Below are 22,774 nucleotides of genomic sequence, written 5' to 3' on the forward strand. Positions count from 1 at the left end.
GGCGGTGCTGGTGCGGCAGTGGTGGTGCGGCGGTGCAGCGGTGCTGGTGCAGAGGTGCAGCAGCGATGCGGCGGTGCAGCGGCGGTGTGGCGGTGGCGGTGCGGCGGTGGCGGTGGCGGTGCGGTGGCGGTGGCGGCGGCGGTGCAGCGGCGGTGCGGTGGTGCTGGTGTGGCGGTGGCGGTGGCGGTGCTGGTGCGGCGGTGCAGCGGTGGTGCGGCGGTGGCGGTGGCGGTGCGGCGGCGGTGCGGCGGTGGCGGTGCAGCGGTGGTGCAGCGGCGGTGGTGCGGCGCGGCGGCGGTGCAGCTCACAACACCTGGAACTTCCAGGAGCTCTGCTCCTTGTAGTCCAAGCAGTCGGCGGCGGCGGCGGCGGTGCAGCGGCGGTGCGGCGGTGCTGGTGCGGTGGTGGCGGTGCGGCGGTGGCGGTGCAGCGGCGGTGCGGCGGTGGCGGCGGCGGTGCAGCTCACAACACCTGGAACTTCCAGGAGCTCTGCTCCTTGTAGTCCAAGCAGTCGGCGGCGGCGGCGGCGCCCAAGCCCAGCTTCCAGGCGCCCGCCGGCTCCTTGTAGTCGAGGCAGTCGACGGGGCCGAAGCCCAGGCCGCCGGCCCCGTAGCCCGCCGCCGGCCCCAGGTGGGCGCCCACGGCCGGGCCGCCCAGGGGGCTCAGCGCCGCCCCGGCCGCCCCCAGCGCCGGCGCCACCGGCGACAGGTAGGAGCCGCAGTCCAGGCCCCCGAAGTAGGAGCCGGCGCCGGGGTAGCCGGGGCCGTAGGCGGGCGCCTGGCTGTAGGAGGCGGCGAAGGGGGCGGCGCGCGGCAGCCCCCCGGCCGCCGAGGCCAGCGGGTCGCCCAGGGGCGACGCCGCCGCCGCCGGGCTCCAGATGGAGACGGTGGCGCCGGGGGTGCCGGCGGGGCCGGGGGGCGCCGGGCTGTAGGGACCCCCCGCCGCCGCCGCTGCAGCCGCCGCGCCGGGCTCCGGGGCGGCCTCGCGGGCCGGCGAGCTCTTCTTCTTGGCGGGACGAGCCTTGGCCTGGCCGCTGCTCTGCTGCTGCTGCTGGCGGCACTTGGCGCGGCGGTTCTTGAACCAGACCTGCGGCGGGGAAGGGGCTCGCACCGAGGCGCCGCCTCCGGGCTGCACGCGTGTGCGCCCGGCTGCGCTCCCGGGCACGCACCGGCAGCGAGCTGCAGCCCCCGGTGCGCGTGCACGGGCACGACCGGCGTGCAGCCCCTCGGCACGCACACGCATGCAGCAAGCCACAACACCCCCCATGCACGTGCACGCCCCGGCGTGCAGCCCCTCGGCACGCACACGCATGCAGCAAGCCACAACACCCCCCATGCACGTGCACGCCCCGGCGTGCAGCCCCTCGGCACGCACACGCATGCAGCAAGCCACAACACCCCCCATGCACGGGCACGCCCCGGCGTGCAGCCCCTCGGCACGCACACGCATGCAGCAAGCCACAACACCCCCCATGCATGTGCACGCCCCGGCGTGCAGCCCCTCGGCACGCACACGCATGCAGCAAGCCACAACACCCCCCATGCACGTGCACGCCCCGGCGTGCAGCCCCTCGGCACGCACACGCATGCAGCAAGCCACAACACCCCCCATGCACGTGCACGCCCCGGCGTGCAGCCCCTCGGCACGCACACGCATGCAGCAAGCCACAACACCCCCCATGCATGTGCACGCCCCGGCGTGCAGCCCCTCGGCACGCACACGCATGCAGCAAGCCACAACACCCCCCATGCACGGGCACGCCCCGGCGTGCAGCCCCTCGGCACGCACACGCATGCAGCAAGCCACAACACCCCCCATGCACGGGCACGCCCCGGCGTGCAGCCCCTCGGCACGCACACGCATGCAGCAAGCCACAACACCCCCCATGCACGTGCACGCCCCGGCGTGCAGCCCCTCGGCACGCACACGCATGCAGCAAGCCACAACACCCCCCATGCACGTGCACGCCCCGGCGTGCAGCCCCTCGGCACGCACACGCATGCAGCAAGCCACAACACCCCCCATGCACGGGCACACCCCGGCGTGCAGCCCCTCGGCACGCACACGCATGCAGCAAGCCACAACACCCCCCATGCACGTGCACGCCCCGGCGTGCAGCCCCTCGGCACGCACACGCATGCAGCAAGCCACAACACCCCCCATGCACGGGCACACACCGGCGTGCAGCCCCTCGGCACGCACACGCATGCAGCAAGCCACAACACCCCCCATGCACGTGCACGCCCCGGCGTGCAGCCCCTCGGCACGCACACGCATGCAGCAAGCCACAACACCCCCCATGCACGTGCACGCCCCGGCGTGCAGCCCCTCGGCACGCACACGCATGCAGCAAGCCACAACACCCCCCATGCATGTGCACGCCCCGGCGTGCAGCCCCTCGGCACGCACACGCATGCAGCAAGCCACAACACCCCCCATGCACGTGCACGCCCCGGCGTGCAGCCCCTCGGCACGCACACGCATGCAGCAAGCCACAACACCCCCCATGCACGGGCACGCCCCGGCGTGCAGCCCCTCGGCACGCACACGCATGCAGCAAGCCACAACACCCCCCATGCATGTGCACGCCCCGGCGTGCAGCCCCTCGGCACGCACACGCATGCAGCAAGCCACAACACCCCCCATGCACGGGCACGCCCCGGCGTGCAGCCCCTCGGCACGCACACGCATGCAGCAAGCCACAACACCCCCCATGCACGGGCACGCCCCGGCGTGCAGCCCCTCGGCACGCACACGCATGCAGCAAGCCACAACACCCCCCATGCACGTGCACGCCCCGGCGTGCAGCCCCTCGGCACGCACACGCATGCAGCAAGCCACAACACCCCCCATGCACGTGCACGCCCCGGCGTGCAGCCCCTCGGCACGCACACGCATGCAGCAAGCCACAACACCCCCCATGCATGTGCACGCCCCGGCGTGCAGCCCCTCGGCACGCACACGCATGCAGCAAGCCACAACACCCCCCATGCACGGGCACGCCCCGGCGTGCAGCCCCTCGGCACGCACACGCATGCAGCAAGCCACAACACCCCCCATGCACGGGCACGCCCCGGCGTGCAGCCCCTCGGCACGCACACGCATGCAGCAAGCCACAACACCCCCCATGCACGTGCACGCCCCGGCGTGCAGCCCCTCGGCACGCACACGCATGCAGCAAGCCACAACACCCCCCATGCACGTGCACGCCCCGGCGTGCAGCCCCTCGGCACGCACACGCATGCAGCAAGCCACAACACCCCCCATGCACGTGCACGCCCCGGCGTGCAGCCCCTCGGCACGCACACGCATGCAGCAAGCCACAACACCCCCCATGCACGGGCACACACCGGCGTGCAGCCCCTCGGCACGCACACGCATGCAGCAAGCCACAACACCCCCCATGCACATGCACGCCCCGGCGTGCAGCCCCTCGGCACGCACACGCATGCAGCAAGCCACAACACCCCCCATGCACATGCACGCCCCGGCGTGCAGCCCCTCGGCACGCACACGCATGCAGCAAGCCACAACACCCCCCATGCATGTGCACGCCCCGGCGTGCAGCCCCTCGGCACGCACACACATGCAGCAAGCCACAACACCCCCCCATGCACGTGCACGCCCCGGCGTGCAGCCCCTCGGCACGCACACGCATGCAGCAAGCCACAACACCCCCCATGCACGGGCACGCCCCGGCGTGCAGCCCCTCGGCACGCACACGCATGCAGCAAGCCACAACACCCCCCATGCACGTGCACGCCCCGGCGTGCAGCCCCTCGGCACGCACACGCATGCAGCAAGCTGCAGCCTCCAGCAGGGAGATGCGGGTGCTTGCACCAAGCTGCACCCCCCGGCATGCACACGCACCACGGAGCCTTTGGCGTGTGCAGGCACATGCGTGCACTGAGGCGCACCCTCTGGCATGTCCATGCATGCGCGTGCACCAGGATGCATGCACACACACACACACACAGAGCCCTGCCAGCACGCACGGGTAAGTGCCCAGAGCTGCGTCCCGCAGGCGTGCACGGGCCCAGCCCGGGGGCCCAGGCCCGGAGCCGTCCCAGGAGTCATGCACACGGGGCCACGTCCAACCTATGCACACGGATGCACAGGACCGTATCCCGCTGGGCGCACGGCTGCACGGGGTCTGTGTCCAACCCGCACACGTGCACACGGGTGCCCAAGCTGCGCCCAGCCCCGGCCCCCCCCACCTCGGGGCATGGAGCCATGCCCAAACCATGCAGGGAGCCGTGCACGTCCCTCCCCGTGCACACGGCTGCGCTGGGCTGTGTCCAGCCCCTCCCTGGGTGCCCGGAGCGGTGCACCAGCCCTCCGCCTGCACACGGAGCCGTGCAGCACCCCGCCGTGTGCACTGGGCGCCCGGAGCCATGCAGCACCCCGCCGTGTGCAGGTGGGTGCCCGGGGCCGTGCAGCACCCCGCCGTGTGCACTGGGCGCCCGGAGCCGTGCAGCACCCCGCCGTGTGCACTGGGCGCCCGGAGCCATGCAGCACCCCGCCGTGTGCAGGTGGGTGCCCGGGGCCGTGCAGCACCCCGCCGTGTGCACTGGGCACCCGGAGCCGTGCAGCACCCCGCCGTGTGCACTGGGCGCCCGGAGCCGTGCAGCACCCCGCCGTGTGCAGGTGGGTGCCCGGGGCCGTGCAGCACCCCGCCGTGTGCACTGGGCGCCCGGAGCCGTGCAGCACCCCGCTGTGTGCAGGTGGGTGCCCGGAGCCGTGCAGCACCCCGCCGTGTGCAGGTGGGTGCCCGGAGCCGTGCAGCACCCCGCCGTGTGCAGGTGGGTGCCCGGAGCCGTGCAGCACCCCGCCGTGTGCACTGGGCGCCCGGAGCCGTGCAGCACCCCGCCGTGCACAGGTGGGTGCCCGGGGCCGTGCAGCACCCCGCTGTGTGCAGGTGGGTGCCCGGAGCCGTGCAGCACCCCGCCGTGCGCAGGTCGGTGCCCGGAGCCGTGCAGCACCCCGCCGTGCGCAGGTGGGTGCCCGGAGCCGTGCAGCACCCCGCTGTGCGCAGGTGGGTGCCCGGAGCCGTGCAGCACCCCGCCGTGTGCACTGGGTGCCCAGAGCCGTGCAGCACCCCGCCGTGTGCAGGTGGGTGCCCGGAGCCGTGCAGCACCCCGCCGTGCGCAGGTGGGTGCCCGGAGCCGTGCAGCACCCCGTCGTGCGCAGGTGGGTGCCCGGAGCCGTGCAGCACCCCGCTGTGTGCAGGTGGGTGCCCGGAGCCGTGCAGCACCCCGCCGTGTGCACTGGGTGCCCGGAGCCGTGCAGCACCCCGTCGTGCGCAGGTGGGTGCCCGGAGCCGTGCAGCACCCCGCCGTGCGCAGGTGGGTGCCCGGAGCCGTGCAGCACCCCGCCGTGCGCAGGTGGGTGCCCGGAGCCGTGCAGCACCCCGCCGTGTGCAGGTGGGTGCCCGGAGCCGTGCAGCACCCCGCCGTGTGCACTGGGTGCCCGGAGCCGTGCAGCACCCCGCCGTGCGCAGGTGGGTGCCCGGAGCCGTGCAGCACCCCGCCGTGCGCAGGTGGGTGCCCGGAGCCGTGCAGCACCCCGCCGTGTGCAGGTGGGTGCCCGGAGCCGTGCAGCACCCCGCCGTGCGCAGGTGGGCGCCCGGAGCTGTGCAGCACCCCGCCGTGTGCACTGGGTGCCCGGAGCCGTGCAGCACCCCGCCGTGTGCAGGTGGGCGCCCGGAGCCGTGCAGCACCCCGCCGTGCACAGGTGGGTGCCCGGAGCCGTGCAGCACCCCGCCGTGCGCAGGTGGGCGCCCGGAGCCGTGCAGCACCCCGCCGTGTGCACTGGGCGCCCGGAGCCGTGCAGCACCCCGCCGCAGCCCCCACCCGGCGCCCCGCTCACCTGCACGCGGGACTCGGGCAGGTTGATCTTCAGGGCCACCTCCTCGCGCATGAAGATGTCGGGGTAGCGGGTCTTGGCGAAGAGGGCCTCGAGGATGTCGAGCTGGGCCCGGGTGAAGGTGGTGCGCTCGCGGCGCTGCTTCCGCGGCGTGGCTGCGGCGGGCGGCAGGCTCAGGGCACCGCACGGCCGCAGCCGGGCACGCCGCCCGCGGAGCCCGCCGGGGCGAGCGCAGGGTGCGGGGGGGGCTGCTCCTTGCAATGCACCAGGAGGTGCAATGTGTCGGGGGGTGCAGGGGGGGGGGCTGCTCCTGCACCGCCCCGGGAGGTGCAATGTGTCGGGGGGTGCAGGGGGGGGGGGCTGCTCCTGCGCCGCCCCGGGAGGTGCAATGTGTTGGGGGGTGCAGGGTGCGGGGGGGGCTGCTCCTGCGCCGCCCCGGGAGGTGCAATGTGTCGGGGGGTGCAGGGGGGGGGCTGCTCCTGCACCGCCCCGGGAGGTGCAATGTGTCGGGGGGTCCGGGGGGGGGCTGCTCCTGCGCCGCCCCGGGAGGTGCAATGTGTCGGGGGGTGCAGGGGGGGGGGCTGCTCCTGCGCTGCCCCGGGAGGTGCAATGTGTCGGGGGGTGCAGGGGGGGGCTGCTCCTGCGCCGCCCCGGGAGGTGCAATGTGTCGGGGGGTGCAGGGGGGGGGTTGCTCCTGCACCGCCCCGGGAGGTGCAATGTGTCGGGGGGTGCAGGGGGGGGGGGGCTGCTCCTGCACCGCCCCGGGAGGTGCAATGTGTCGGGGTGCAGGGGGGGGGCTGCTCCTGCGCCGCCCCGGGAGGTGCAATGTGTCGGGGGGTGCAGGGGGGGGGGCTGCTCCTGCGCCACCCCGGGAGGTGCAATGTGTCGGGGGGTGCAGGGGGGGGGGCTGCTCCTGCACAGCCCCGGGAGGTGCAATGTGTCGGGGGGTGCAGGGGGGGGGGGGCTGCTCCTGCGCCGCCCCGGGAGGTGCAATGTGTCGGGGGGTGCAGGGGGGGGGCTGCTCCTGCACAGCCCCGGGAGGTGCAATGTGTCGGGGGGTGCAGGGGGGGGGCTGCTCCTGCACCGCCCCGGGAGGTGCAATGTGTCGGGGGGTCCAGGGGGGGGGCTGCTCCTGCGCCGCCCCGGGAGGTGCAATGTGTCGGGGGGTGCAGGGGGGGGGGGCTGCTCCTGCACCGCCCCGGGAGGTGCAATGTGTCGGGGGTGCAGGGGGGGGGGGCTGCTCCTGCACCGCCCCGGGAGGTGCAATGTGTCGGGGGGTGCAGGGGGGGGGGCTGCTCCTGCACCGCCCCGGGAGGTGCAATGTGTCGGGGGGTGCAGGGGGGGGCTGCTCCTGCAAGGCACCCGCCTTCGCCCCGCCGCCCCCGCCGCCCCGCGCCGCTCACCGGGGTAGCCCACGGCCGAGTGCAGCAGGTCCATGCCGGGCCCGGCGAGCGCCAGCCCGTTGACGGCGTAGTGGGGCTGCTTCATGTAGGACATCATGCTCCAGGCGGCTCCGCCGGCGGCCGGCTGCGGGCAGAGACGGGGGCTCAGCCAGCCGCTCCCCGGCCCGGGGGCTGCGCGGGGCATGATCCGTGCATGGCGTGGCGTGATCCGTGCATGCGTGGCGTGATCCGTGCATGCGTGGCATGATCCATGCATGTGTGGCGCGGTCTGTGCATGCGTGGCATGATCCGTGCATGCGTGGCAGGGTCTGTGCATGGCATGGCATGATCCATGCATGTGTGGCAGGGTCTGTGCATGCGTTGCATGATCCGTGCATGGCATGGCATGATTCGTGCATGCGTGGCATGATCCGTGCATGTGTGGCGCGGTCTGTGCATATGTGGCGCGGTCTGTGCATGCGTTGCAGGGTCTGTGCATGTGTGGAGCGGTCTGTGCATGTGTGGCGTGGTCTGTGCATGCGTTGCATGGTCTGCGCATGCATGATGCGCTCTGTGCATGCGTTGCAGGGTCTGTGCATGTGTGGCGTGGTCTGTGCATGCGTTGCAGGGTCTGTGCATGCATGCCGCGGTCTGTGCATGCGTTGCTGGGTCTGTGCATGCATGGTGTGGTCCGTGCCTGGCGTGACGTGGTCCGTGCATGCGTGGCATGGTGCATGCATGCCCGGGGGATGCATGTGCGGCGTGGGCCACGCGTGGTGTGGCAAGGTCCATGCGTGCGTCGTGGGTCCGTGTGCGTGGCGATGCTTGCACGCGTGTGTGCGCAGCAGGATGCGTGGGTGCAGGCGGCAGTGTGTGCACAGCATGTGTGCAGCTGGCGGTGCGTGCACACTCGTGTGCACCGTGGTGGTGCGTGTGTGCAGGCGGTGGTGCATGCACACTCGTGTGCACGGCCGGGGGCACGGCTGGGTGCATGGCCCTGCCCGAGCCGTGCGCGGGGCGATGCCTCGGCGCACACCCGTGTGCGTGTCCATGCACACCCGTGCACACGCGTGTGCGCACACCCGCGTCCCCTCTGCCGCCCCTGCACCGGCGCGGTCGGTGGTGCCGGGACCCCGGGGCCGGTGCCACCCCAGATCCCCATCCCCGAGCCCAGGGGACAGAGCCGGTGGCCTGTCCCCAAGCTGCAGGACGTTGCCCCAGGTCCCTGTCCCCGAGCCCAGGGGACACGGAGGCGGTGGCGGTGCCTGGAGCCACGTCCCCCTCCCCAGCACGGGGTGCCCCGCTGTCCCGTCCCACTGTCCCGTCCCTGTCCCCATCCCCGTCCTGGTCCCTGTCCCGTCCCTGTCCCCGTCTCTGTCCCCTGTCCTGTCCTATCGCGGTCCCTGGCCCCATCCTGTCCCCATCCCCGTCCGCTCCCATCCCACCCCGTCCCTGTCCCTGTCCTGTGCTGGTCCCTGTCCTATCCCATCCCTGTCCCCATCTTGTCCCTGTCCCTGTCCCCTTCCTGGTCCCCATCCCTGTCCCGTCCTGGTCACTGTCCTATCCCATCCCCTCTTGTCCCCATCCCCGTCCCCATCCCATTCCCATCCCTGTCCTGTCCCCTCTTGTCCCGTCCCTCTCCTGTCCCCATCCCCGTCCCATCCCCATCCCCATCCCCGTCCCCGTCCCCATCCCCTCTTGTCCCCATCCCCATCCCCGTCCCCGTCCCCATTCCCAGTCCCATCCCCATCCCATCCCCGTCCCCATCCCCGTCCCCATCCCCATCCCCATCCCCATCCCCATCCCCATCCCCATCCCCGTCCCCATCCCCATCTTGTCCCCATCCCCATCCCCGTCCCCATCCCCATCCCCATCCCCGTCCCCATCCCCATCTTGTCCCCATCCCCATCCCCGTCCCCATCCCCGTCCCCATCCCCATCCCCATCCCCATCCCCATCCCCATCCCCGTCCCCATCCCCATCTTGTCCCCATCCCCATCCCCGTCCCCATCCCCATCTCGTCCCCATCCCCATCCCATCCCGTCCCCATCCCCATCCCATCCCCATCCCATCCCCATCCCCGTCCCCATCCCGTCCCCATCCCCATCCCCATCCCCATCCCCATCCCCGTCCCCATCCCCATCCCCATCCCATCCCCATCCCCATCCCGTCCCCATCCCCATCCCATCCCGTCCCCATCCCCATCCCCATCCCCATCCCCATCCCCATCCCCATCCCCGTCCCCATCCCCATCCCCATCCCATCCCCATCCCCATCCCGTCCCCATCCCCATCCCATCCCGTCCCCATCCCCATCCCCATCCCCATCCCCATCCCCATCCCCATCCCCATCCCCGTCCCCATCCCCATCCCCATCCCATCCCCATCCCCATCCCGTCCCCATCCCCATCCCATCCCGTCCCCATCCCCATCCCCATCCCCATCCCCATCCCCATCCCCGTCCCCATCCCCATCCCCGTCCCCATCCCCATCCCCATCCCATCCCCATCCCCATCCCCGTCCCCATCCCCATCCCCATCCCATCCCCATCCCCATCCCATCCCCATCCCCATCCCCATCCCGTCCCCATCCCCATCCCCATCCCCATCCCCATCCCCATTCCCATCCCCGTCCCCATCCCCGTCCCCATCCCCATCCCCATCCCGTCCCCATCCCCATCCCCATCCCCATCCCCATCCCCGTCCCCATCCCCATCTCGTCCCCATCCCTGTCCCCATCCCCGTCCCCATCCCCATCCCCATCCCCATCCCCATCCCCGTCCCCATCCCCATCTTGTCCCCATCCCCATCCCCGTCCCCATCCCCATCCCCATCCCCGTCCCCATCCCCATCTTGTCCCCATCCCCATCCCCGTCCCCATCCCCGTCCCCATCCCCATCCCCATCCCCATCCCCATCCCCATCCCCGTCCCCATCCCCATCTTGTCCCCATCCCCATCCCCGTCCCCATCCCCATCTCGTCCCCATCCCCATCCCATCCCGTCCCCATCCCCATCCCATCCCCATCCCATCCCCATCCCCGTCCCCATCCCGTCCCCATCCCCATCCCCATCCCCATCCCCATCCCCGTCCCCATCCCCATCCCCATCCCATCCCCATCCCCATCCCGTCCCCATCCCCATCCCATCCCGTCCCCATCCCCATCCCCATCCCCATCCCCATCCCCATCCCCATCCCCGTCCCCATCCCCATCCCCATCCCATCCCCATCCCCATCCCGTCCCCATCCCCATCCCATCCCGTCCCCATCCCCATCCCCATCCCCATCCCCATCCCCATCCCCATCCCCATCCCCATCCCCGTCCCCATCCCCATCCCCATCCCATCCCCATCCCCATCCCGTCCCCATCCCCATCCCATCCCGTCCCCATCCCCATCCCCATCCCCATCCCCATCCCCATCCCCATCCCCATCCCCATCCCCGTCCCCATCCCCATCCCCATCCCATCCCCATCCCCATCCCCGTCCCCATCCCCATCCCCATCCCATCCCCATCCCCATCCCATCCCCATCCCCATCCCCATCCCGTCCCCATCCCCATCCCCATCCCCATCCCCATCCCCATTCCCATCCCCGTCCCCATCCCCGTCCCCATCCCCATCCCCATCCCGTCCCCATCCCCATCCCCATCCCCATCCCCATCCCCGTCCCCATCCCCATCTCGTCCCCATCCCTGTCCCCATCCCCGTCCCCATCCCCATCTCGTCCCCATCCCCATCCCCATCCCTGTCCCGTCCCCGTCCCGTCCCCGTCCCCGTCCCCTACCTGGCGCGGGCGGCGGGGAGGCGGCAGCGGGGCGGCCGGCAGCTTTAAGGGCGGCCGGACCCTGATGTCAGCGGCGGCGCTAATCCGGGGGGGGGGCAGCGCCCTAATCCCCCGCCGCCGCCAATTAGTGCCATCCCCGGGGACGAGCCGGCCGGGGGGGGGTTGGGGCAGGAGAGGGGCCCAGGCGTCCGGGCCGCGGGCGCCGCCAGCGGGGGGTCGGGCGCCCCGGGCAGAGCGCCCGCAGGAACGGCCCTAACGGGGTGCCCTAATTAACAGCAGTAACGGGGGTGCCGTAATTAACAGCAGTAACAGCGGTGTTATAATTAATAGCAGTAACGGGGGTGTTTGTTACAATAAACGGCAAAAACGGGGCTGGTATAATAACAGCAATAACGGGGGCCAGGGCAGCGCCCCGGGGAGCGGGTGCGAGCGAGGAGGCGAGGAGGAGGAGGAGGACGCAGGGATGGAGGACGCAGGGATGGAGGGATGGGGCGGGATGGAGGACGCAGGGATGGAGGATGCAGGGATGGAGGGATGGGGCGGGATGGGGGATGGAGGATGGAGGATGCAGGGATGGAGGATGGAGGGATGGAGGACGCAGGGATGGGGGATGCAGGGATGGAGGACGCAGGGATGGAGGATGCAGGGATGGAGGGATGGGGCGGGATGGGGGATGGAGGATGGAGGATGCAGGGATGGAGGGATGGAGGGATGGAGGACGCAGGGATGGAGGATGCAGGGATGGAGGACGCAGGGATGGAGGATGCAGGGATGGAGGGATGGGGCGGGATGGGGGATGGAGGATGGAGGATGCAGGGATGGAGGGATGGAGGATGGAGGATGCAGGGATGGAGGATGGAGGGATGGAGGATGCAGGGATGGAGGGACGGGGAGGGATGGGGGATGGAGGATGGAGGATGGAGGGATGGAGGGATGGGGGATGGGGCGGGATGGGGGACGCAGGGATGGAGGGATGGGGAGGGATGGGGGATGGAGGATGGAGGATGCAGGGATGGAGGATGCAGGGATGGAGGATGGAGGATGGAGGATGCAGGGATGGAGGATGCAGGGATGGGGGATGGAGGATGCAGGGATGGAGGATGCAGGGATGGAGGATGGAGGGATGCAGGGATGGAGGGATGGGGAGGGATGGGGGATGGAGGATGGAGGATGCAGGGATGGAGGACACAGGGATGGAGGATGCAGGGATGGAGGATGCAGGGATGGGGGATGCAGGGATGGAGGACGCAGGGATGGAGGATGCAGGGATGGAGGACACAGGGATGGAGGATGCAGGGATGGAGGATGCAGGGATGGGGGATGGAGGATGCAGGGATGGAGGATGCAGGGATGGAGGACGCAGGGATGGAGGATGCAGGGATGGAGGACACAGGGATGGAGGATGCAGGGATGGAGGACGCAGGGATGGAGGATGCAGGGATGGAGGACACAGGGATGGAGGATGCAGGGATGGAGGACACAGGGATGGAGGATGCAGGGATGGAGGATGCAGGGATGGAGGACGCAGGGATGGAGGATGCAGGGATGGAGGACAGAGGGATGCAGGGATGGAGGATGCAGGGATGGAGGACGCAGGGATGGAGGATGCAGGGATGGAGGATGGAGGGATGGAGGATGCAGGGATGGAGGACGCAGGGATGGAGGATGCAGGGATGGAGGATGCAGGGATGGAGGACGCAGGGATGGAGGATGCAGGGATGGAGGATGCAGGGATGGAGGATGCAGGGATGGAGGACGCAGGGATGGAGGATGCAGGGATGGAGGGATGGGAAGGAAAGGAAGACAGGATTCACGGATGGAGGATGCTTGCATGGGGATGCATGTGATGGGGAGAGACGGAGGATGGAGGATGGAGGGGAGGACGGAGGGGTGGAGGATGAAGGGGTGGAGGATGGAGGGATGGAGGGATGGAGGACAGAGGATGGAGGGATGGAGGGATGGAGGGATGGAGGGGAGGAGGACGGAGGATGGAGGACGGAGGATGGAGGGGTGGAGGATGAAGGGGTGGAGGATGAAGGGGTGGAGGATGGAGGGGTGGAGGGATGGAGGGTGGAGGGGTGGAGGGGAGGAGGCCGGAGGTGTCGTGCCCCAGCCGGGCCCCCGCGGGTGCCCGTCCCCGCGCCCTGGGCCCATCCGGGGCGCAGGCGCGCTCAGCCCGGGGCCGCCCGGCCCGCGGAGCAGCTGGGGCCGCGCGGGGAAATCTGCCTGATTAGTTTGTTTTTTAGACGCGGGGATTTGGCGCTGATTAACCCTAATCCCCGCCGGGCCGGGGCAGCCCAGCTGCAGCCGGGCCGCGCTCGGGGCGGGCAGCCCGCCCTGCGCCGCCGCGGTGCGTGCGGCACCCGTCTCCAGCACCCTGCATCCCGCACCCTGCACCCTGCATCCCGCATCCAGCACCCTCCATCCAGCACCCTGCATCCCACATCCAGCACCCTGCATCCAGCACCCTCCATCCCGCATCCAGCACCCTGCATCCAGCATCCTCCATCCCGCATCCAGCACCCTGCATCCCGCATCCAGCACCCTCCATCCAGCACCCTGCATCCCACATCCAGCATCCAGCACCCTCCATCCCGCATCCTGCACCCTGCATCCAGCACCCTCCATCCCACATCCTGCATCCTGCATCCAGCACCCTGCATCCAGCATCCAGCACCCTGCATCCAGCACCCTGCATCCAGCATCCAGCACCCTGCATCCAGCACCCTTCATCCCGCATCCAGCATCCAGCACCCTGCATCCAGCACCCTCCATCCCGCATCCAGCACCCTCCATCCCGCACCCTCCATCCCGCATCCTGCATCCAGCACCCACCATCCCGCATCCAGCACCCTGCATCCAGCATCCCGGGTGCTGCATCCAGCACCCTGCATCCTGGGCACCGCATCCAGCACCCTGCATCCCGGGCACCACATCCAGCACCCTGCATCCCGCATCCAGCATCCCACCCTGCATCCCACATCCCGCATCCTGCATCCAGCACCCTGCATCCCGGGCACCGCATCCAGCACCCTGCATCCTGGGCACCGCATCCAGCACCCTGCATCCCACATCCCAGCTCCCGCGTCCTGCATCGTTCACCCAGCATCACATCTCCAGCATCCCGGGTGCCGATGTCCCGCGTCCCCCTCTCGCATCCTGCCTCCCACATCCCACATCCCATATCCCGCAGCCCGCAGCCCGCAGCCCGCAGCCCGCCCTGCCAGGGACACCCCGGCCTGGTTTAGCGCGATTTAGCGCCCTGGGCCTGGAAAATCGGCCGACGGACGTGACGCGGCAGGCGCCAGGCGGGGACGGAACGGGGAAAACCAGCCCATTTCGCCTTTAACCCGCCGTGGGCTCCGCTATTTCCGGAGCTTTAAGACTTTAATTCAAATCCTGCCCCGGGGCGAGCGGCCGGGCCGCAGCCGCGGCCCAAACGCCCAGAGCCAGCGGCGGAAAGCCGAGCTCGTCGCCCCGGGGCCGGAGCGGGGCTCCCAGCGCCAAAACGGGGGCGAAGGGGGGCGTTTGGGGCCGGTGGCCCCCCGTGCCGGCCCGGAGCGCTCCGGCTGCGTCCCCGACTCCGCCACCCGCCCTGATCCCCTAAGAGCATCAGCCCCGCGGGGCGCCGGGCGCCATATGGGCGCCGGGATCAGCGCCGGCACTCGCGGCTCCCCTCTCCCGGGAAAGACGCAATTAGCGACCAGCGTTTAACGCTGTTCCTCTTCGCTGCGCTTAAACACACGCGGCTGGGGCAGAAGCCGTGCGCGCGCACGGCCCAGCCGGCCGCGGGACGGAGCCGACCTCGGCGGCGAATCCTTCCTGCGGTAACTCTGCTACGAGCGGGGAATTGTCCCTCGGGAACCCCGGTTGCACGAGTCTTCCCACGTTTTCGCCAGGAGACCGGCGCGAGCGTCGCTGCTCCGACCCTGCCCCAGCCCCGGCGGCCCGCTGTCATGCGAGAGCGGAGGGACGGCACGTCCTCAGATGCCCATCTGCCCACCCTGCCCAAGGGAAAATAAAGCAGCCCGGACACGCCAGCCCCGTAATCCTGCTTAAGGTGGCTAACGGAGGGCTTTCGCTCGGCCACCCCGGCTCTAAATTTAATGCAAACTTGTCAGGAGCAATCACGTCAGCGCCCCGGGGGTAATCTGCCCGCAGCCCCGCGGGCAAGGGCTGGGTGCTTGCTCTCCCCGGAAGAGACGCCATCAGTTTGCGGGGAAAACGCTGATGGGAAGAGTTTTAACGCCGCCGCCGCCGGGTCTGGCCCCAGGGAGCTCGCAGAGTCGCCGATCCGCCAGCAAGGAGGTGGCGGAAGCGCCCGCGGCAGCGTCTCGCCCTCCGCGGGGTGAACGGCGGGGCTGGGCGGCGCTCCGAGCGGGGGAAAAAAGGGAAGGGGGGGAGCTTGGGATGGGGTTAGCCGGCCCCGCTCTCCTCCCCGGAGGGAGCGGAGCGCGGCACACCCATCGTCGCCGGCATCCGTAAAGCGCCCGATCCGCAGATAAGGGCGGCTTTGTTTATCGGCTGGCGCTCCCCGCGGGAAGGGGCTCCCGGAGGAAGGCGCTGCTCGATAACGACGCCCGAGCGGGCTGCGTCATCTCGATAGCGCTCTGCTTACCGGGCTTTCGCATACAGCCTATCTCCGCTGGTACTCCTGCCAGCGGAGAGGGGTTTTGCTTTCCTCCTCGAGCTGAGAGGAGGTAGATACGCCAAGGAGCGACCTGGAGAGCATTTTTGTGGGAGCGAAAGGCCTTTTCTTCCCTTTAAGCGTGCCCTTACAGAGCCAGCTTCGGCAATTCCCCCCGCACGTAGAGACATCTCTGCAAGAAGTAGGTCAGGGAAAATAACGTTACTCATCCATGTAAATGTTTTCCTTCGTGCTTACTGCAGGAGACAAGCTGCTCCCCTCTAAACTTAATGCAAACGTGTGTCAAGAGCAGAGACAAGGGCGCTGCTGCAAACCAAACCCAGCTCCCCCCTCCACCCCAGGAAGGGGGAGGGGGGGAAAAAAAAAGAAAAAGAAAAGAAAATTAACAAAACATTCAGTTGGGAGGGAGTTTGAAAGCCAGAGGAAGCCTGGAGAAAGGCCAGCGGAAGCGTTAGTGCGTCTCCGCAGCAGGTGTTTCCGAAGGGAAGCACCCGTGGAATAAATACCGGTTACTCCGCGGAAGCCGCCCGCTCGCAGAGAGCGGCGGAATCAGCGCAGGGAGCTTAACGAGGAGGGCTTGATTGCTTCCCCTCCACCGCGGCTCTCCGCGGACAAACCGAGCCGCTCGGCCGCTTCGTTCAAAACCGATTCCCGAACGACAGGCTGAAAGGGCCCTCGAAACCTCAAGTTTTGGGGCAGGGAAGCCCAGCGGAACCGCGATTGATTTATAATAAAGTGCAAAACACACATAGGCTAGCATAAAGTTAACTACCACGGAAACTAGAAGGTTACGGTTAACATTTACTGATTTTATTTTACTTATTTTGTTACCACGGCAGGGTGAAGAAACCTGAAAGTTACAAAGATCTAACTCACGTTTCACGAGACAAATGCAGATAGGAAAACAAGGTTTAAAGATCACACCCATTCTCAGAATACAAAGAAAAAGGAAACAAAAACAATCAAATCATGAAAAATAGTGTAGAGTGATCTCTGCAGATATATTTTTACAAACTGAAGACCAAAAGCTCCTTTGTACGCCTAAATCTACTTAAGTTTTGTGTACAAAACCAGATATTTCAAAAATGTTTCCCCCTTTTTGTTTTATATATTTTTTGCAATTCTGAAAAAAAAGTTTACAAAAACAAAAAAAATCCAAAAGTCTTGTAAATTCCTCAAAGTTTTTTTTGTGGTTTTTTTTTGTGTGTTGTTTTTTTTTTGCTTGTACGTCATGAACAAACAGATTCGACTCTCCTGATTGCTTAGCGCTACTAAGATAGGTGTATAACATGTCCTATTGTCCTAGCCACTACAAACAGGAGGAGGAGAAAACAAACAAACCCTTAGAGTCTATCCTAACACACTGCACGAGCGGGTGGCGGCTGCCGAAGCAAGTTAAGCCCGTTCGCCGCGGATACGGCGCGCCAGCTGGATGTCTTTTGGCATGATGGTGACTCTTTTGGCGTGAATTGCACACAAATTGGTGTCTTCGAAGAGACCCACGAGATAAGCCTCGCTGGCTTCCTGCCGGATGAAAACCACAGCAATAATCAGAGGTCAATTCGCAGAGACCGAACGCTCGGCCACAGCCTTTTCCACGCACCAAAAGGGCTCCTGCGCTGCGCCGCGGGTCGGGGGTTGCCAGACTGCAAGCGCTCGGCAGCCGGCGCGATAATCCGGGCGCCCGAACAGGAGGCCGTCAGTGCTGCGTTCCTAATTAGCTCTGTCTCTCCGTCACATGCTCCCTAAGTGTCAGTTAATCCCATTTTAACTAGTGAAGGAACCAAAGGTTCCAGCGGATGATTCATACGGGGATGACTTAAGGGGTTATCGCTTCTAGTAAACAACCCTCAGTGAACGATGGGGGAGTTATCGGGCCTGCAGCGCGGTCAACAGAAAGAAACTTGTTGTTTGAGTGTCGGACACACTAGTAAGTTGGGGCAAACCTGCCTTTTTTGGCAGCGCGAGCTGCAGCGAGGCCTCTCGAGTGAGAAAGGCTGCACGCAGGCACACAGGGCAGGGCAGCTCAGAGGCAGAGGCTACGGGAACGAGAGCGTTTTCCACGTGCTGCCTCAGGCGCAGGCCTGTCGTCTTTGCGCTGTTTTATTACTCGGAACCGGGTCAGGATGACACTCGGGAAGATATTTCACCGCTTTCTAGGCGTCAAGCTTGCCTGGCACAGGGAAGGGGTGAATTCACTCACCTGCAGGGCTCCGATGGCAGCGCTCTGGAACCGCAGATCCGTTTTAAAATCCTGAGCAATTTCACGGACCAGGCGCTGGAATGGAAGCTTGCGGATCAACAGCTCCGTGGATTTCTGGTACCGTCGGATCTCCCGGAGGGCCACAGTGCCAGGCCTGGAAGACATTTCAGCTGTTAAACTAGAAGGTTGCTTCTTCCCCCCTCCCCGTCCATTGCATGTTTGAAATTACAGCCTCTCTACATCAAGTCCAGGGACTTATCCCCTTCCAGCCCGTCCTCCCTTCTACAAAAAGGGGCTGAAGCGTTCTGCCTTCAAGAGCGTGCGTGTGTAGAAGCCCTCCAGGCTACAGTCTGTGACATTAACAGTAACGGCACAGACCAGATCTGGTTAAAAATTTAAAAAAATAAATGAAAAAACGCAGTACTCAAAAGGGGACCAACAACATTGACAGTCCCCAATATTAACCTACTGGTAACTGTGAGCTTTTTCCTTTTTAAGTGGCCTCGCGGTACTTTTTCCTTCCCAGACAAGGACTGAAGCAGCGCCGAAATTCCTGCCTCCGAGCAGGAGATGTGTCAAACGTGGTCGTAGGCTTGGCCGCAAGCCTCTTTGTATACATGCAGGTGATCCTCACTCTTCTGTTTTAACAATAAGCCAGCAGGATAATGTTTTATAATGCTGTTCTCAGAGGTAACGACACAAATCTTATGTGCAGCTACGGGGCGGGGGGGCGCCTCTACGGCGGCGCCGCGTGAAATAACGCGCGGCGAGAGACGGCGCCTGCTGCGGCGAGCTCACAGCCTAGACGTTGAAGGCGAAGAAAGGGGAAGCGGGGCAGCCCAGGCCCGGAGGAGGGACGCGACCTCGGGCAAAAAGCGACCAGCGGCAGCGCTAGCCGTGCCCTGGGCGACTTTAAACCCCTCAACGCTAGCCCCAGGGATGAACCTTCCTCCTGCCCGCCACGACACACGCGCGGCACTGCTTCGCGGCGACGGTCGGCCCATCGCGTCAGGTCTCGGGCCGGCGCCCGGCCTCCGCGTACCTGTAGCGATGCGGCTTCTTCACCCCCCCCGTGGACGGGGCGCTTTTCCTGGCGGCTTTGGTGGCCAGCTGCTTGCGGGGCGCTTTCCCGCCGGTGGATTTACGGGCGGTCTGCTTGGTACGGGCCATCCTGGGCGGTCGTCAGAGCGGCTGGAGGCTGCTGAGGCAGAGGAGACGCGACGTTCGGTTCAAAATACGAGGAGTTGAGGGGGGAAAAAGGCGGCAGGGCGGAAGGGAAGGAGGGCGACCCCCTGGGCGGGCAGCAGGGCACCTCGGGGCTGCTGCCTCCCTCCAGACCGGGCCATGAGGGGAAGGGGCCCAGGCGTCCCGCCTGCCCCCTCAGGGTGCCTCCTCGCAAAGGAGGGGCTCGAGACTACAAGCCCCAGAAGCCTTCGCGCCGCGGAAAGGCTCGATTGGCTGCCCGCGGTCAGGTGACCGCCCGCAGCCCCGCCGGGCTCCCCGCGCTGATTGGCCGGCGGCGCTCCGCCAATCGGTTTGTAAGCCGAGCGGAGCGGGGACGAGCCGCCAAGTCTCGGCCGCGATTGACGTGCCTCGCGACCTATCGGCCGCCGGGCCGCCGCGGGGCCTCCCAGCCAATCAGCGCCGCCGCCGCGCTCCCGCGCCTCCCAGCCAACCAGCAGCGGGCGACACACGGAAGGCGGGACTTGAGCGAAGCGTCTCCTCAGACGACCTCGGCGCCCAGCCGCCCCCCCCCTTCCCCGTCGCCTCCCTCCCCGGGGGGACCGGGGGCGGCAGGCGGCGGGGCACCGCGGGCGCCGCCGTTACCTGCGTGTGGAGCTGGCGGCCCGCGCTGCGGCGACCGTTGAAGCCGTTGGGAGTGCGGCGGCGCCGGCGCTCGCGCTGCTGCCGCTCCCTTCCCGCCTTTCCCGCCAGCCCCAGCAGAAAATGGCGGGCTCCCCGGCCGGGCTCTTTACCCATGATGCAACGGGGCGGCGGGGCGGGGCGGGGAGGGCGGGGTCAGCTGAGGTGAGGCGGTGGCAGGCGCCATCTTGTGCCCTGGCAGCGCGGCGCTCGCCCGGGGTGGAGGGGGGTGGGGGAGCTGGCGAGCGGGGCAGGCTCCCGAGCAGCTCCCAAAACCTCCAGATCGGCCCCAAATCCGCCTTCCTCCCTGCCGCCCCGAAACCTCCGGATCGGCCCCAAATCCGCCTTCCTCCCTGCCGCCCCGAGACCTGGAGGTCGGCCCCAAATCCGCCTTCCTCCCTGCCGCCCCGAAACCTGGAGGTTGGCCCCAAATCCGCCTTCCTCCCTGCCGCCCCGAGACCTGGAGGTTGGCCCCAAATCCGCCTTCCTCCCTGCCGCCCCGAGACCTGGAGGTCGGCCCCAAATCTGCCTTCCTCCCTGCCGCCCCGAGACCTGGAGGTTGGCCCCAAATCTGCCTTCCTCCCTGCTGCCCCGAGACCTGGAGGTCGGCCCCAAATCCGCCTTCCTCCCTGCCGCCCCGAAACCTGGAGGTTGGCCCCAAATCTGCCTTCCTCCCTGCCGCCCCGAGACCTGGAGGTTGGCCCCAAATCTGCCTTCCTCCCTGCTGCCCCGAGACCTGGAGGTTGGCCCCAAATCTGCCTTCCTCCCTGCTGCCCCGAGACCTGGAGGTCGGCCCCAAATCCGCCTTCCTCCCTGCCGCCCCGAGACCTGGAGGTCGGCCCCAAATCCGCCTTCCTCCCTGCTGCCCCGAAACCTGGAGGTTGGCCCCAAATCTGCCTTCCTCCCTGCCGCCCCGAGACCTGGAGGTCGGCCCCAAATCCGCCTTCCTCCCTGCTGCCCCGAGACCTGGAGGTCGGCCCCAAATCCGCCTTCCTCCCTGCCACCCTGAAACCTGGAGGTCGGCCCCAAATCTGCTGGCCTCCCTGCCGTCCCAAAACCTCCAGATCAGCCCCAATCCACCCACCTCCCTAAAACCTCAAGATCAGCCCCAAATCCACCCACCTCCCTGCTGCCCCAAAACCTGGAGACTGTCCCCAAATCTACTTACCTCCCTGCTGCCCCAAAACCTGGAGACTGTCCCCAAATCTACTTGCCTCCCTGCCGGCGCAGAACCTCTAGATCGTCCCCAAATTCACCCACCTCCCTAAAACCTCAAGATCAGCCCCAAATCCACCTGCCTCCCTGCCACCTCCAAACCTCCAGATTGGCCCCAAGTCCACCCACCTCCCTAAAACCTCCTGATCGGCCCCAAATCCACCCACCTCCCTGCCGCCCCGAAACCTGGAGATTGTCCCCAAATCCACCCACCTCCCTGCTGCCCCGAAACCTGGAGATTGTCCCCAAGTCTACTCACCTCCCTGCCACCTCCAAACCTCCAGATTGTCCCCAAGTCTACTTGCCTCCCTGCTGCCCCAAAACCTGGAGATTGTCCCCAAGTCTACTCACCTCCCTGCCGCCCCAAAACCTGGAGGTTGTCCCCAAGTCTACCCACCTCCCTGCCACCCCAAAGACCTCCAGATCAGCCCCAAACTCACCCACCTCCCTGCCGCCCCGAAACCTGGAGATCAGCCCCAAAGCCACCCACCTCCCTGCCGCCCCGAAGCCTGGAGATCAGCCCCAAAGCCACCCACCTCCCTGCCGCCCCGAAACCTGGAGATCAGCCCCAAACCCACCCACCTCCCTGCCACCCCGAAACCTGGAGATCAGCCCCAAACCCACCCACCTCCCTGCCACCCCGAAACCTGGAGATCAGCCCCAAACCCACCCACCTCCCTGCCGCCCCGAAACCTGGAGATCAGCCCCAAACCCACCCACCTCCCTGCCGCCCCGAAACCTCACGCTCTCCCCAGATCCACCCGCTGCCCCAAGACCTCGCGATCGTTGGGTTTGGTCCTTGCCGGAGGCATCGGGGGGGTTGGTTGAGCACCGCCAGGACGCGGCCGGCTCGCGAGTCAAACCCCCTCGCCTTGGGTGACGGCCTGGCGTTGACGTCTGCTCCCCGCTCCGGGGGTTTTCCCTGCAGGGACAGCGGTCGCTCCGGGACCACCAGCCCCGGCTTCCCCGTCCCATCCGCCACCCCCCCCGCAGGTAACACTTGACTTTTCTTTCTTTTGCAGCACGCGTGCCGCTTTCGCCCTGCTCCGAACGGAGGCCAGCGACGTTCAGCTCGCCGTCGCCAACCGCGGTCGGGCAGGAGCTTCGGCCCACGGCGGCCAACTTGTTTTGCTGGGCGAGACTTAACAGGGACGCCGCAGCCGGGACGGGACGGGACCGCCGAAGCCTCCCGGCTTCAAACCAGCCTCCCTGGAGGCGACGCGCGCCCCTAACTGGCCGAGCTGCGGCCGACGGCGGAGTCCCTCTTTTAGCGGTTACTTACTGGGGAACGTTTCACAGTAATCGGTCATCAGTCGGCCCGAGTTGCTCAGCTTCCCCCGCCGCACTGAGGCTTAATTCAGCGTTTACTGGGGGACCGAGCGCCTGCCTTACGGGGTGGGCGTTTGACCCCTCCCCAGCACCTTAGGGGCGTTGGTACCTATTTTAGCAGCAGGCTCCTTGCGCCTTGCCTGCCCCCCCCCGAGCGCGTAAAGCTGGGTCGCCGTTACGGCTCGCTCGTCGGCGGCGCTGCGAGCGCGACCCGAATTCCCCGCGGGATCCGGGTGGCTCTTCCCTTGCGGTCCGCAGCTCGGCAGGAGAACGGAGCTGCAAGGAGTTCAAGGTCTCGGCGAAATCTCGCCCCGCTCCGCGCCGCTTCCTACCTGCCAGGCTGACAGGAAGCAGGTCCAGCAGAAGCGTTTGCTGCGGCCGGCCCGGACCCCGTTCCACAGGCTACACCAGGATTTATTACCGGCAGCTGCGGAGGGGACGAGACAACGCAACCCGGGGACTCGAGGAGGAGCGAGAAATAGGCGCGA

The 22,774-nt window shown here is 67.5% G+C and overlaps 2 protein-coding genes across 3 annotated transcripts; both read right to left on the reverse strand.

Annotated features, from left to right (window-relative positions):
- Positions 1 to 462: 462 nt before the first annotated feature.
- On the reverse strand, positions 463 to 11,547 carry CRX (cone-rod homeobox). Its single transcript, XM_068910317.1, has 4 exons — positions 11,029 to 11,547; positions 7,269 to 7,392; positions 5,869 to 6,020; positions 463 to 1,086 (listed from the first exon to the last, which is right to left on the reverse strand). Exons 2-4 carry the CDS (start codon positions 7,363 to 7,365, stop codon positions 463 to 465), a joined length of 873 nt encoding a protein of 290 aa, XP_068766418.1. The 5' UTR covers positions 7,366 to 7,392; positions 11,029 to 11,547.
- A 4,917-nt stretch (positions 11,548 to 16,464) lies between these two features.
- LOC104153749 (histone H3.3A) lies at positions 16,465 to 22,626 on the reverse strand. 2 transcript variants are annotated; one of them, XM_068909820.1, is made up of 7 exons: positions 22,240 to 22,626; positions 21,734 to 21,879; positions 20,911 to 20,960; positions 19,707 to 19,980; positions 18,922 to 19,080; positions 17,880 to 18,033; positions 16,465 to 17,200 (listed from the first exon to the last, which is right to left on the reverse strand). In XM_068909820.1, the coding sequence occupies exons 5-7, from the start codon at positions 19,047 to 19,049 to the stop codon at positions 17,072 to 17,074; spliced, it is 411 nt and encodes a 136-aa protein (XP_068765921.1). In that variant the 5' UTR covers positions 19,050 to 19,080; positions 19,707 to 19,980; positions 20,911 to 20,960; positions 21,734 to 21,879; positions 22,240 to 22,626; the 3' UTR covers positions 16,465 to 17,071. The 2 variants fall into 2 exon arrangements, with proteins under 2 accessions (XP_068765921.1, XP_068765922.1); XM_068909821.1 differs by lacking the exons at positions 20,911 to 20,960; positions 21,734 to 21,879; positions 22,240 to 22,626 and having other exon boundaries at positions 18,922 to 19,077.
- Between the last annotated feature and the right edge of the window lie 148 nt (positions 22,627 to 22,774).

Source organism: Struthio camelus, chromosome 16 (assembly GCF_040807025.1).
Source record: "Struthio camelus isolate bStrCam1 chromosome 16, bStrCam1.hap1, whole genome shotgun sequence".
Taxonomy (NCBI): domain Eukaryota; kingdom Metazoa; phylum Chordata; class Aves; order Struthioniformes; family Struthionidae; genus Struthio; species Struthio camelus.

Excerpts from the sequence above, each read along its gene's own strand:
- CRX (XM_068910317.1), bottom strand. The coding sequence starts at position 7,365 with ATGATGTCCTACATGAAGCAGCCCCACTACGCCGTCAACGGGCTGGCG. Across the intron at positions 6,021-7,268 it reads CTCGGCCGTGGGCTACCCCG|CCACGCCGCGGAAGCAGCGC; the intron begins GTGAGCGGCGCG and ends CGCCCGCCGCAG. Across the intron at positions 1,087-5,868 it reads TGCCCGAGTCCCGCGTGCAG|GTCTGGTTCAAGAACCGCCG; the intron begins GTGAGCGGGGCG and ends TCCCCGCCGCAG.
- LOC104153749 (XM_068909820.1), bottom strand. The coding sequence starts at position 19,049 with ATGGCCCGTACCAAGCAGACCGCCCGTAAATCCACCGGCGGGAAAGCG. Across the intron at positions 18,034-18,921 it reads AAGAAGCCGCATCGCTACAG|GCCTGGCACTGTGGCCCTCC; the intron begins GTACGCGGAGGC and ends AATGTCTTCCAG. Across the intron at positions 17,201-17,879 it reads CTGCCATCGGAGCCCTGCAG|GAAGCCAGCGAGGCTTATCT; the intron begins GTGAGTGAATTC and ends TTCATCCGGCAG.